The sequence below is a fragment of the Calidris pugnax genome, unplaced genomic scaffold (assembly GCF_001431845.1).
Source record: "Calidris pugnax isolate Ruff unplaced genomic scaffold, ASM143184v1 scaffold15, whole genome shotgun sequence".
In the NCBI taxonomy this organism is placed as follows: Eukaryota; Metazoa; Chordata; class Aves; order Charadriiformes; family Scolopacidae; genus Calidris; species Calidris pugnax.
Genome location: NW_015090774.1, coordinates 6,875,998 through 6,887,376, shown reverse-complemented (window position 1 = coordinate 6,887,376; position 11,379 = coordinate 6,875,998). Strand labels below are relative to the sequence as shown.

At 40.3% G+C, this 11,379-nt stretch overlaps 1 protein-coding gene across 15 annotated transcripts in view; it reads left to right on the top strand.

Moving 5' to 3' along the window:
* The window catches only part of TRIM2 (tripartite motif containing 2), a 104,528-nt gene that overhangs the window by 57,839 nt on the left and 35,310 nt on the right, over positions 1 to 11,379 (top strand). For 12 of the 15 annotated variants that reach the window (XM_014944843.1, XM_014944815.1, XM_014944755.1 and 9 more), the window contains 2 exons: positions 7,502 to 7,683; positions 9,800 to 10,037. In XM_014944843.1, coding sequence (XP_014800329.1) covers positions 7,550 to 7,683; positions 9,800 to 10,037 — 372 coding nt within the window. In that variant the 5' untranslated portion in view covers positions 7,502 to 7,549. Of the gene's footprint in view, positions 1 to 2,539; positions 2,925 to 7,501; positions 7,684 to 9,799; positions 10,038 to 11,379 lie in introns of those variants that run through there. The other 3 variants (XM_014944868.1, XM_014944746.1, XM_014944860.1) reach the window with 2 other exon arrangements.

The following is an 11,379-nucleotide window of genomic DNA, read 5'->3' as shown; positions in this document are numbered from 1 at the left end:
GGGAGGAACGTCACAATTTGCAACTTCAACCCTCCCCCCCTTTTTTTTTGTTAAAATTGCACATCTGAATTTTTTTTTTTTTTTTTTAAATGTAACAAACCAAACCCAAGCACATAACACCCCCCCCTCCCCCTCCCCCCATCTTCCAACTCAAAAGACATACACATACAATAAACCTACTTGAAACAGGCTGGTAGTAACTGCTATGGGTGTAAAGTACACGACTGAGATTACGAATCCATTTCCTCTTCACTAGGGAGAAGTAACCCACATAGCAACATTCAACATATAAGAACAAAAATCTCAAAGGACATGCTCTGACTTCTGTCTCATTTTGCTTGCCACAGTGCCACATTTTTGTTTTGTTGAAGCAGCAGGATTATTTGCAGAATATCAGATCACTGTCAGCAGGCAGCTTCTCAGAGTTAATTATAAGAGAACTGCACTTTGAAGCAATCTCTCCTTTGGAGGTGTAGATCCCTGTGAGAGTGGCTGCAGCTATGACTCCTGCAGTCTCCTTTGGCCATGAGGTACGTTATGGGATTGGTTCTTATTTGAGGGGGTATGTAGTCCTTAATTCTGACTATAAATGGAAATAGTAGTTTGAGCAATACTTGTTATTCTGGTTTAGAGTACGTCAATTTGATGCTTGAAATGAGCAAGGAAAAGCAAACAGCTAAGTGACAACTGCAGGCTTCTCTCTGAGGGTCTTCCACTTTGGTTCTGGGGGTGCCACTTCTGTATTTTCTGTCTTGATTTTTGTTTTAAGTGCATCTTTGTTCCAACAGCAGAAACAAAAGGTCTTGGATCTCCCTGTTGTGGGAGTGAAAAATGTTGCTTGCTCTTTGCAGTAGGGGTTCTCTAGAGAGTTTGAAAAGAAAACAAAGAATCCAACTAAACAAACCCTTCCAAAAATGTGCCTGAAATCGCTGGTCTTTTTTTTAAACTGTGAAACCTGCTGTGCAGATGCCTGCTTCTTCTGACCTGCTGAATGTTGGAGCTAAAACGAAACATATCTTGTTCTCTCTCTTTGACAGAGTTCAGCACATGTTCAGGGAATCATAGGAGCAGTATTTTGGCACAAGCACTTAAAATCTTAACACACGCACACACGCTGCCTGATGTTTCATTTCAGGTTATAAACTGGATTACAACATGCTTTCGCCCTATGGGCATTACCCAGGGAAACCAGGCTGGATCTGCCTGATGCATAAAACCAATCTGGCTAAATGATTGCCAAGTGGAAAGTAAATGATGTACGCAGAATCTATTTTTTAAACAGGAATTTAGATTACATCTCAATCATGCTAAATTATTATTAATATTATTTACCGCATCAGTCTGAGAATGGAATAAATACTATATTCTGGAAACTGTGCTTGAAGAGCTTGGGACAAGGTTTTAAACTTCTAACACCACTCTATCTGTCCTAATTAAGTCAGAGTAGCACAGACAGTATTTAAACCCCACATTTTTTCTTCTTGATGCAAATGGACCTTTGTGTCCTTTTATTTGTGGGAAGCTTTGTTAGCCTCAGTTAGCTGAAATACTTGCATATGATTTGTTGTTTCAAAAGAAAAGATGCACTGTATTTAGAGATGCAAATACTACCTTGTCTGCAAAAACCACCAGCTGTTATACTGGAAGACAAAGCTAATTCTATGTTGCTTTACTTCAGTATTGTCTGTTTGTTCACAAGCATCTTTTTAACAACCTTTCTGCATAGCTGAAAAATAGCAGACACCAAATTTCTTTTTATGTGCTTTGGTAATAGCCTAGTAAAATCTGAATTGATCTGTGATTTGTATACATATTTTTTAAAAATAAGTAAATAGATTATCTAACAGAATACACCTTTGCATTAGTGTTGTACAAAAGTTGAATGGACTGTTAGCTTTGATTCTCGCGTTCCTTGAATATGAGTTTACTAATTGCTGCCTTAAATATTTCACTGAAGTCTGAATCAGGCCAAATACAGCGCTGTGTAGCAGAAGAGACCGCTGCTGGTTTGTGTGTCAGTAGCACAGCTTTCTGAAGAGCTGCTCTGCTTCTGCTTCAAACATCTGGAGAGACAAAGAGCGTTTGTGAGGTCTTTTGTTGTTGCTGCAAGTTGGAGCAGGGGAGAACTATGTCCCAAGAAACACCCTGAATCCTGCAAAAATCAGAGTGGAATCACTAAGTGTTAAGCTTTATCTTCTTTATAAATGAAAGTGCTTTCGTTTCATCTGTGGTGACTTTCCCGGTAATGGATGTTACATAATATTTACTCTCCCCTTCCGAGTGAAATCCTTTTTCCGATTTGCAAGTAGTATTTGCATATGTCTTTCTTAGCTGCATTGAGATGCCAGATGCACAGTGGTAGCTGTCTCCGCCTGCTAATCCTGTAATAACATTCTGGTGACCAAATTCAATGGCCCTGCGCGGAGCCTCGAAACAGCTGATTGCTGAGTAGGGAGGAAAAAAAAATAGCCCAGCGAATCTGGTTGCAGCTCTCTGCTGCATCCCCATCCCACAATCCCTTGCACCATTTGCTGCAGTCTTTCTACACAGGCTGAGTGAGAAAAAGATGTGCTAAATAAAGATTGATTGGTTTGAATCCTGAAGGGGTCTCCCACTTGTAAATGACCCGGGGGAAAAAAAAAAAAATTCATGACGACTTCACTGGGCCTCCTCTTATTCTTCCATTTTTCTTTCCACCTGTCCTCTTCGTGGAATGGAGCGTCATTCCTCAGAGCACAAAATCTCTTGTGCATCTAATAATGACTGTGCTGTGACAGGGATTCTGAAACAGTTTTACGCGTGAGGCTTGAAATATTAACAGATGATGGTTTATTCGTTTGGATTACTGCGGAACTGCAGCTCCGTCCCTGCAAGGATTTTATCCTCAGCACTGCACTGATTAAGCTATTTTTCTACAAAGATGGGTAGGTCTGAAATGCTCAAGTTTGCTCAGTGTTATTCCTGGTGGCTGCTGCTGGGTTGCTCCTTCTGTTTTGGCCCCCGATCGTTCATTATGCTTCTGCATGCTGTAAGAATGAAGGGGGTTGCTGTGTTTTAAACAAGGCACCAAGCTGATTGCAAGAGTGGGAGAGAAAGGAATGTAAATTTAGCTTATCAAGCCTTTTACACAAGTGGACTGTGTGGCTGTTATGGTTATTCATTTTCTCGGTGTGCTCTGTGTCAGCTAATTTTGGGGCTGCTGCTAGAAATGGCTTGAATCTGTTCTTTATTCCCAAAGACTACGGACAGGCGATATATCTTGTTTAAGGACTTTTAAACCCCGGCTCCCCCAATCCTTGAAGCAGCATTATTGAGGTTCCCCACCCTTTCTTACGGCTCTCAAGGCCTAACCGTTTCTTTGGAAAGGTTGCTATTGGAAACCTATTCATTCATAATACATGAATAGACCCTCTGGGTTGTGAATACCATTGATAACAAGAGGATGAACAAACTGCGAGCAATTTGTTCTCCTCAGGCTGTACTTTCAGGCTAGTTGCAGCTCTGGCTGGGTGGAGTTCAGCAATAGCAGTGTATCAGCCACAGAGAATTCTGTTCTTTTAGGAATAAATCCTGGGAACCGAACAGACAGTTACGAGTTTTCCCAATGTCTTTTTCTTAACCGGGCCACGGAAACTAATAGAGAATTTGGTAACTGTTGAGGAATACCAGAGCTTATTTGAAGATACGTGTAGGAAGGGTGCACTTTCCTATTACATGGCTCTATTTATCTGAAACAGTTCCTCTGGCACTGTTATTTGTGTACCCTAATGTTGTTTTTTTTCCTTTTCCAATACTATGGGAAGTTCTTTTTATATGGGTGGGGCCGCACCCTGACTTTCATTCCTGAAGGCATGCATGCGTAGCAGGGCAATGCTTTCCACGAGCTTAGAAGAGCCATTGTTTTCTCCTTTCTTTGCTGTGTATTGTATTTTAAGTGAAAATTGATAGCCATATCTCCAAGCAGAAGGAAAAAGAACAATATTACTTTTCGGGTGGATGGAGAGATAACAACCCTTGAGCCTCAAAGGGCTGACAAAGAGTATACATTTCAGAACCCTTTTCTGCACTTGATTTAGCAAACCTGAACTGGGTTTCTGGTGTGTGTTTCTTATAGATAAATGGGTGGGGTTTTATGTTGTTTGGGGGGCGATGTTTCACAAACCTTTGGCTTTGCATGTTTAAATTATGAAGTGTAAATATATGGAGAAGTGATTCTCAGACTTATTTTCAAAGCTAATGCTTCAGCTGCTCTTTATTAGATAGTGAGACAGAAAGACCTTCCAAAAAGAGCTCTGGCAGTTGCTTAGCTCAGAAGTTTTTCTTGTAAAAATAAGGTTACTTTGCAAATCTCCTAGTGCTAATACATCTGAAAGTCATGTTGCTGTTTCAAGGAAATGCTGCGAGCGCTGCAGTAAATAGGAATGAATACTGTCTTTGGTGAAATTCAAAAGCATTGCCTAAAATTTCCAGCTTTTCCTCAAATAATATTTAATTGTACAGTTGCTTTCATTGAGTCCCTGGGAAAAATCGTCCTTCTTGTAGCTATGTTACATTCATCAAAATTGCATGAAAGATGGAGTTGGCTCTGGAAGGCTGCAAAATTCTGGAAATTCTATACTCAACTTCATAAATTAATCACTTGTGTAAGATGTTGTTGTACCAGGTAGTGGCAAAAGCTTGAAATGTATTGGTGAAATTCTGTTTTCAGGTGCATGTTTTAAATCTGATTTATGTGAGCACAGGGGATAAATGACAATCATGATCTGCTTTATTCCAGATAAAATATCAAATATTAAAAGCACTTATTTCTGAATTGTTAGAATTTCACTGACAAAGCTTATAGCATGAACATTTGAAAATTAAAGTGGCTGGCATGAGCTTTGTGTAAGAAATGCTAAGAATCATCTGATTCTGTAATGAGATTGGGGGAATATAAAAGACTAAGATGAAGATCAGTTGAAATCAATATGAAATTTTTCAGGCAGCATGATTTTTCCTTGTATAAACATCTCCTAGTGTAGCTGTCCTTGATGGCAGAAAGAAAAAATTACAGAAAGTATCTTGTTGCTGGAGAACTTCTTTCTGTTAAATGACAGGCAGCATTTACTGGAGACCTATTCTTTCATATCTTGTTTAGGGTTTTTTTTTAAATAGCCTGTGTTTAGTCTATAACAAAAAAATTACACTGTTCATAATGTATTAGTATCCAGTTTGGAAACTGTGCCTTTGATAAGAAGTCTTCCTGCTTCTGATTATCTTCCCTGCTTTCTTTGGGTCCTCACCCCTAAATTTTGGTTGGGAGAGTGGGAGGCAAACACAGCTGCATCAATGGGGAATTGCATTTTCTTTTGAAACTGGTAACTGAAGTTCCACATGTTATACTGGCAACTGCATGAATACATTAATGCATATTTGATAGTCTACTCTTTCTACTCCCATTTGTGAAAGCTGGGTGTTTTTGTTCTGCTTCTTGTAAAAGCCATTTTTAACTTGAGCTTTTAAAAAGTAACACGTGTTCCTAATTGGCCTTCTAAGGCTTATTGTGTGTGATTTACGCTATTTAAATAGGTGAAATTATTTTTTGTTCATGCAATAGTCACAATTTATCTTACTATGGGGAAAGAAATAAAAAAAGTGAAACAAATAATTCTGAAATCATGCATTTCTGGGTCATAAGCAAACATTTTACAAGCATTGTAGCAATTTTTAACCTTGTAGATTCCCCTTTCTCAGATAAAAAAAGGGCCTGCTGTAAGTGTTGTGCATCGAATTACATGCAGTTACTGCTGGTCGGTATTTTAATTGTGATTAACTTTATGCTATTATACTTGCTAGCACAGAGGTGATTCCCTAGGAACTTGTTATCAGGGAATTCAGTACAGTGTGATCCGTAATCACCATCATTATCCTAGAAAGTAGCCATTTGGTCAATGTAGTGAGTAAGCTATACCTGTATGGCTAAATATATAGCTCAGGAAGAACAGCATGAGTTCAACTCTGCCAGATTAGTGTGCTGGGCATTCAGCACAGGAAGAAGATTTGATGTAACACTGCCAATAAAATGCTACACGTCATGCAAATCATTGTGGAATTGAGTGACCTTTGAATGAGCGCGATCAGCACCAAGGCTTGTTATTTCTGTCTCGGAAAGCCTCAACTGCCCTCAAGGCAAATATCAAATTGTCTGAAATGGATGACTAAAACCTGGGGTAGAAAGTGTTTAGGGAAGAAGTGGCTACCTCAGGAGAGTACCTGCCGTGGAGGAGCCCAGCTGGGCTCCCTGCTTGCAGGGAAGGGGAGCCCCTGTGGGTGCCCTACTTTGGCTGTGGGTGCAGGAGGGCTGGCAGAAAGTGCTGTGACAGAGACGCTGCTGTTGGCTCCCTGGGGAGTGAGCCTGCGCCTCCCAGTGCTCCAGCCTGCCAGAAATACTGATGGAGAGGAGTTCTTGCTGGGCCACCCTGCCAGGGCCTCTGCTTGTCAGGTTTTCCTAAACTATTTTAGCAGGCAGTTTACTTTTCTCTGAGGTTGCTTCCTTCCTTTTCCTCCTGTCCTCTCTTTCCACATAAGAATTCTGTTGGCTATAATCTGTACCTCCAGCTGAAAAGAAACCAAGTTTTCCTCTCCTTGTGCCTTGTTCCAGGGCAGGAGGTGTTCCATTACCCTGCAATTTTAATTCTGACAGTCAGTAGACTTTTTTCTTACCCTTTTATGTCATGCTTTATATGCCAGGGCTATGAAGAGTCTTCAGTCCTACTGCTCTTTCTGCCTAAAGTGCCATTTTTCTTGCATTTATTATTTGGATGTGATTCAGGTATCCTTCACCCTACCTTTGCTGATTCTCAGCAGCTGTCAGTTGCCTCTTCTTTTCTCAGTTTCTTTTATTGTGGTGGTTTTTGCTTCACCTACCTTATCCCAGTTGCTGATTCAGAATTTGAGCACTCCCTTCACAGGGGCTGGCTGGGTCTGGAGGTTACTTCTTGGGAGCTTCCTGGAGTCCAAATCTACTGTATCTTTGGCAACACCAGCACTGATAAGAGAAAAAAATTGTTAGGTGAACAATTTCCAAACTCTGTCTGTGACACAGCCATTTGAGTGGCTGGTGCAGTTCCAGTTTAAGCATCTTGCCAGCAGTACTGTAGATATAAGAAATCCCATGTTTGTTAGCACTGGCTGAACCTACTGGTGCAAGGACATTTTTATCGTGTGATTTCTTTAAAACCAGACAGCCCTGTAACTCTGTCAGTCCAGAGGCAACATGCCTTTCCAGAATGCCTGCTCAGACAGAGGTATTGTGTGGCAATGTAGACTTGGCTGACTGTTTCCCAGGTTCTCATCAGTGATAAACCATTTTAAAAGTTTAATTCTTCACTGTTTTGGTTTTCTGCGGAAACATGAATGCCTGCATAAGAATGAAAATGAGTGAATTTGTTGCTGATTTTGTTATTTCATGGAGTTTATAAGCCATTTTTCTTCTTTTCTTCTTTTCCCCACTCCACTGCAGCAGTGTGCAGGGTAGAAGGGAACAGGACCCGTATGTCAGTGGTCTAGGATGGCCAGTGAAGGCTCCAACATCCCAAGTCCTGTGGTCCGTCAGATTGACAAGCAGTTTCTGATTTGCAGCATATGCCTGGACCGTTACAAGAACCCCAAAGTACTTCCCTGCCTGCACACTTTCTGTGAGAGGTAAGTCCTTTCCTCATGCTGGTAACTAGGTATTTGTGTCGGATAACAAGCACAGAATTCTGCGTCCTTTGATGGATGAGGACTTTTCTCTTTAGTTGTAAAGGTCATGTTAAGGCATGATAAAGTCTAGGAAGGCTGGAGAGGCAGGGATGTAGAAAGACATTGTTATTTGTGGGAGGCAGGAAAAAGAGACAGCAGAGGAATGTTTGGAATAATTGTCTTGATGCAAGAGTAAATAAAAGTAAATCCAATGAAACTAATGGATACAGTTACAACAATGTGTAAGGCGATGGAAGTCAGAATTTGGACTTCAAACTAAGGGCCTAAGTTTATACCAATTAGCCTATAATTAGAAACAATAAAAACCTTTCTTTGTTGATTTACTAAGCAGAGAAATAATTATCCCATCCTTTAATGTCCAACAGTTACACATGATATATACATTATTAATAACCTGTAATTAAATGTCTTCATTATTCTGCAGTTGACTGAAGTGAAAAAACTCTCTGAAAAGAGATGTGATAAAACAGCAACCTGCTTTCTATTGTATTCAGCTGAATGAACTGAAAATACATAGTGATACTTTAATGTTGTATTTTCTTCACCATTTGATGGATAATATAGCATCTGCAGACAAGTTAGCTGAAGAATTACTGGTTAGACTTCTTTATCTGATGATGGGATGCAGCTCTTTGGATTATATACTGAATGACAGGAAAATTTTAATAAGTATTTTGTGTGAACATTTAGTTCAGCTGATTTACACCTCTTAGTTAGAATTGTAGTATGTGCATCTAATTTTGAACAGGGTACAAGAAAAAATGTGGATGTCTGAGTGTGTCAGATGAACAGGTCTTTTGTAGGAGAATAGGAAACCCCAACTTTACTGAAATCAGCAGTGAAACTCTCACTGAAGTCAGTGAAGTCAAGATTTTTGCCATCGTGTCTTAAGTTTCTTGACCTCAGTTCATGTGTAAATCCTAAATTCAGCTTCTGATTTTCACTGTAATCCTCTTATGCTGATCTGGTTATGGAGAGAGGCTGGAGGAACTCTTCCAGTGTACTGCTCATGTGCAAAGCCTAAGCTCTCCTTTCACAGAGCCCTCACTGGGGAGTCAGGAGAAGGGCTGCCAAGGGAGGATGAAGCGTGGTGCAAGCAAAGCTCTTGAAAGTAGATAAGAGCTGTGTAGCTGTGCGAGGTCACACTTTCTTGGTTGGCAACTCATGAGAAATTTGGTTCAGCACTGTTCCCCTGAAGAACTGCATTTTGCAAAGTTTCCTGTGCTTACAGGACTATACTGAATTGCCAGTTGCAGCTGGGTGTTGCATGCCCAGCAGTTGTTAACCTGCTTTTCAAGGCCAAAAGTGGCACTACCTGTCACCTAAGCTGGTGTGCTCCATATTGTCGATCACAGAACGTCAGATTTATATTCTGTGAAATACTACCACTTGACCACCACACACATGCAAGTCAAACACAAGCAAAAATCTCCAGAATTCCCCTTAACGTAAACTGTGATAACCTGGGACATGCTTCTCTATGTAGTAAAGAGAGCTCTGTTGATTCTGGCTAACGGCCAAATAACTTTCCTAATTGAAATAAATGGGAAAATTTCCATTGGTTTCATTGGGACCAGGTTTTACCTCTAAAACACTAAACCCACAAATACAAGTTTATAAAGGGGACCCTATTGGAAAGACAAGGGTCAACCACCGGTTAGTCAGTTAAAGACACATGTTCAAATACTTGATGCAATAGCTTCATATTTGTCAAACTTTATCTGATAGTTTATTGTTTTTACTGTCCTGTGAGGATGCAGTAGATCTCTGGAAGCATGGATCCACTCGGCACAAATACCTCAAAAAAAGGCACGTAACTTTTACAATACTGTGAGCTTATTGAAACTTTTTTTCATGTGGCAGAGGAAAAAAGATTTAATGGAAAAAAAATATCCTCATAACCACTTTTACTTCTGAAGCCTGGTGATGTACCTTTCCTTTTATAAGTAGGGGTACCACTATTTCAAACCAGCTCTTAAACTGAAGGGAGACTTTTTTCCTCTTTGATGATACTTTGTCTCTCTTTTTTCTCCCCTTCCACCTCCCTTCCCCATAGGTGCTTACAGAATTACATTCCAGCCCATAGCTTAACCCTTTCTTGCCCCGTGTGCCGCCAGACCTCCATTCTGCCAGAGAAAGGGGTTTCTGCACTCCAGAACAACTTCTTTATCACCAACCTGATGGATGTCCTGCAACGAACGCCGGACAACAGCATTGAGGAGTCCTCCATCCTGGAGACTGTCACTGCTGTTGCTGCGGGCAAACCACTCTCCTGCCCCAATCATGATGGAAATGTAAGTGAGATGAACTCCTGTGATACATGCAGATACTCATATGTACTGACTGGTCTGGTTTGTCATGGATGTTTTGTTCTAAAAAGATAGTGGGGAATTGGAATCACACTAGTTCTTTGATTTTATAATATGTCAACAAAAGACAAGTGATTCTTAAAATTAACTCAGATGCTCTTAGTGGAGCATCTTAAAGTAGTCAGGATATTATTTCATCTTACCAATAATCTTTTAGCACATTTGGTCAAAACTGCTGTCCTGCAAGCACTGAACCTTCTGCCTTTGCCCCTTTGGGATGGGTTTCCATACCTCTCTTGTTTGTAGAATCAACTATTGCTGTGGGAACCTGTGTGCTTGTTTAGGCAGTATGTGGCAGGGGCCTTATAAGCTTAACTGATATGCATGCTGAGGCAGTTCCAAAAGCTATGTGAGCATATTAACATGAAGCCAAATAAAATGGTGCTTAGGACGCTTTGGGTCAGCACAGCTAGAAACAGAGAATTTCTGTTTATCTGCAGTGTTTTGTGTATCTCATGTATCAGTCCTTGGAGGCTGCTTTGTTTACATTTTTCTCCCATCTTTCTCCTTTTTTTTGCCCAGCATCCCCCCACATAAACCTTCAGATCATATCAGTGTATTCATTGGCAAGTACCCCCAACTGTGTGAGTATTCCCAGATTAGTAAAAGTTAGAGCTGTTAGCTCTAACTCTGCTTACTTCACAATTTTCAGTGTAAACCTGTGTGGCTTCATGGTAGGCATAAGAGCTCCTGTCTTGTAGCCAGGTTTATGCAAACATGTGAGTAGACCGCACTGCAAAGCTGAGTGATGCTGTGTTGTGAACTGAATGCTGTGCTTCTATGCAAGCCAAGAAATATGTGCCAGTATTTTAAGATGACTTTCTGGGGTATTTGATATGCAATGTAGGTATATTGGTTGTATAGGAATAATTCAGCTGATAGGTAGTGATTACTCTCACAGAGAAACAGCTCAGTTCCCTCTCCTTTACTGACCTGCTGGAGTTATGTGGACTTGTGGAACTGATTTGCTGTACACTTTGATTAATGAATAACTGGTGTAACTTTTTTAATGTGTACTGTACTTATGTGTACGTAGTGGTTACTGATTAATACACTCCTAGTTTTCATTTAAATGTTATTGGCTGTCCTTAAAATGAATCATAGCTCTTTTCTGATATAGCAATTGTGATAGGAGCCATTTGATTATGAAATGCAGAAAAAAAGTAAAAATGAGGGTGTTACTTGTTTTGCATTTTACATTACCAGCTGATGATTCTTTGCACTTTACATTACCAGCTTACAAAAAAATGGTTTGCCTACAATTAAA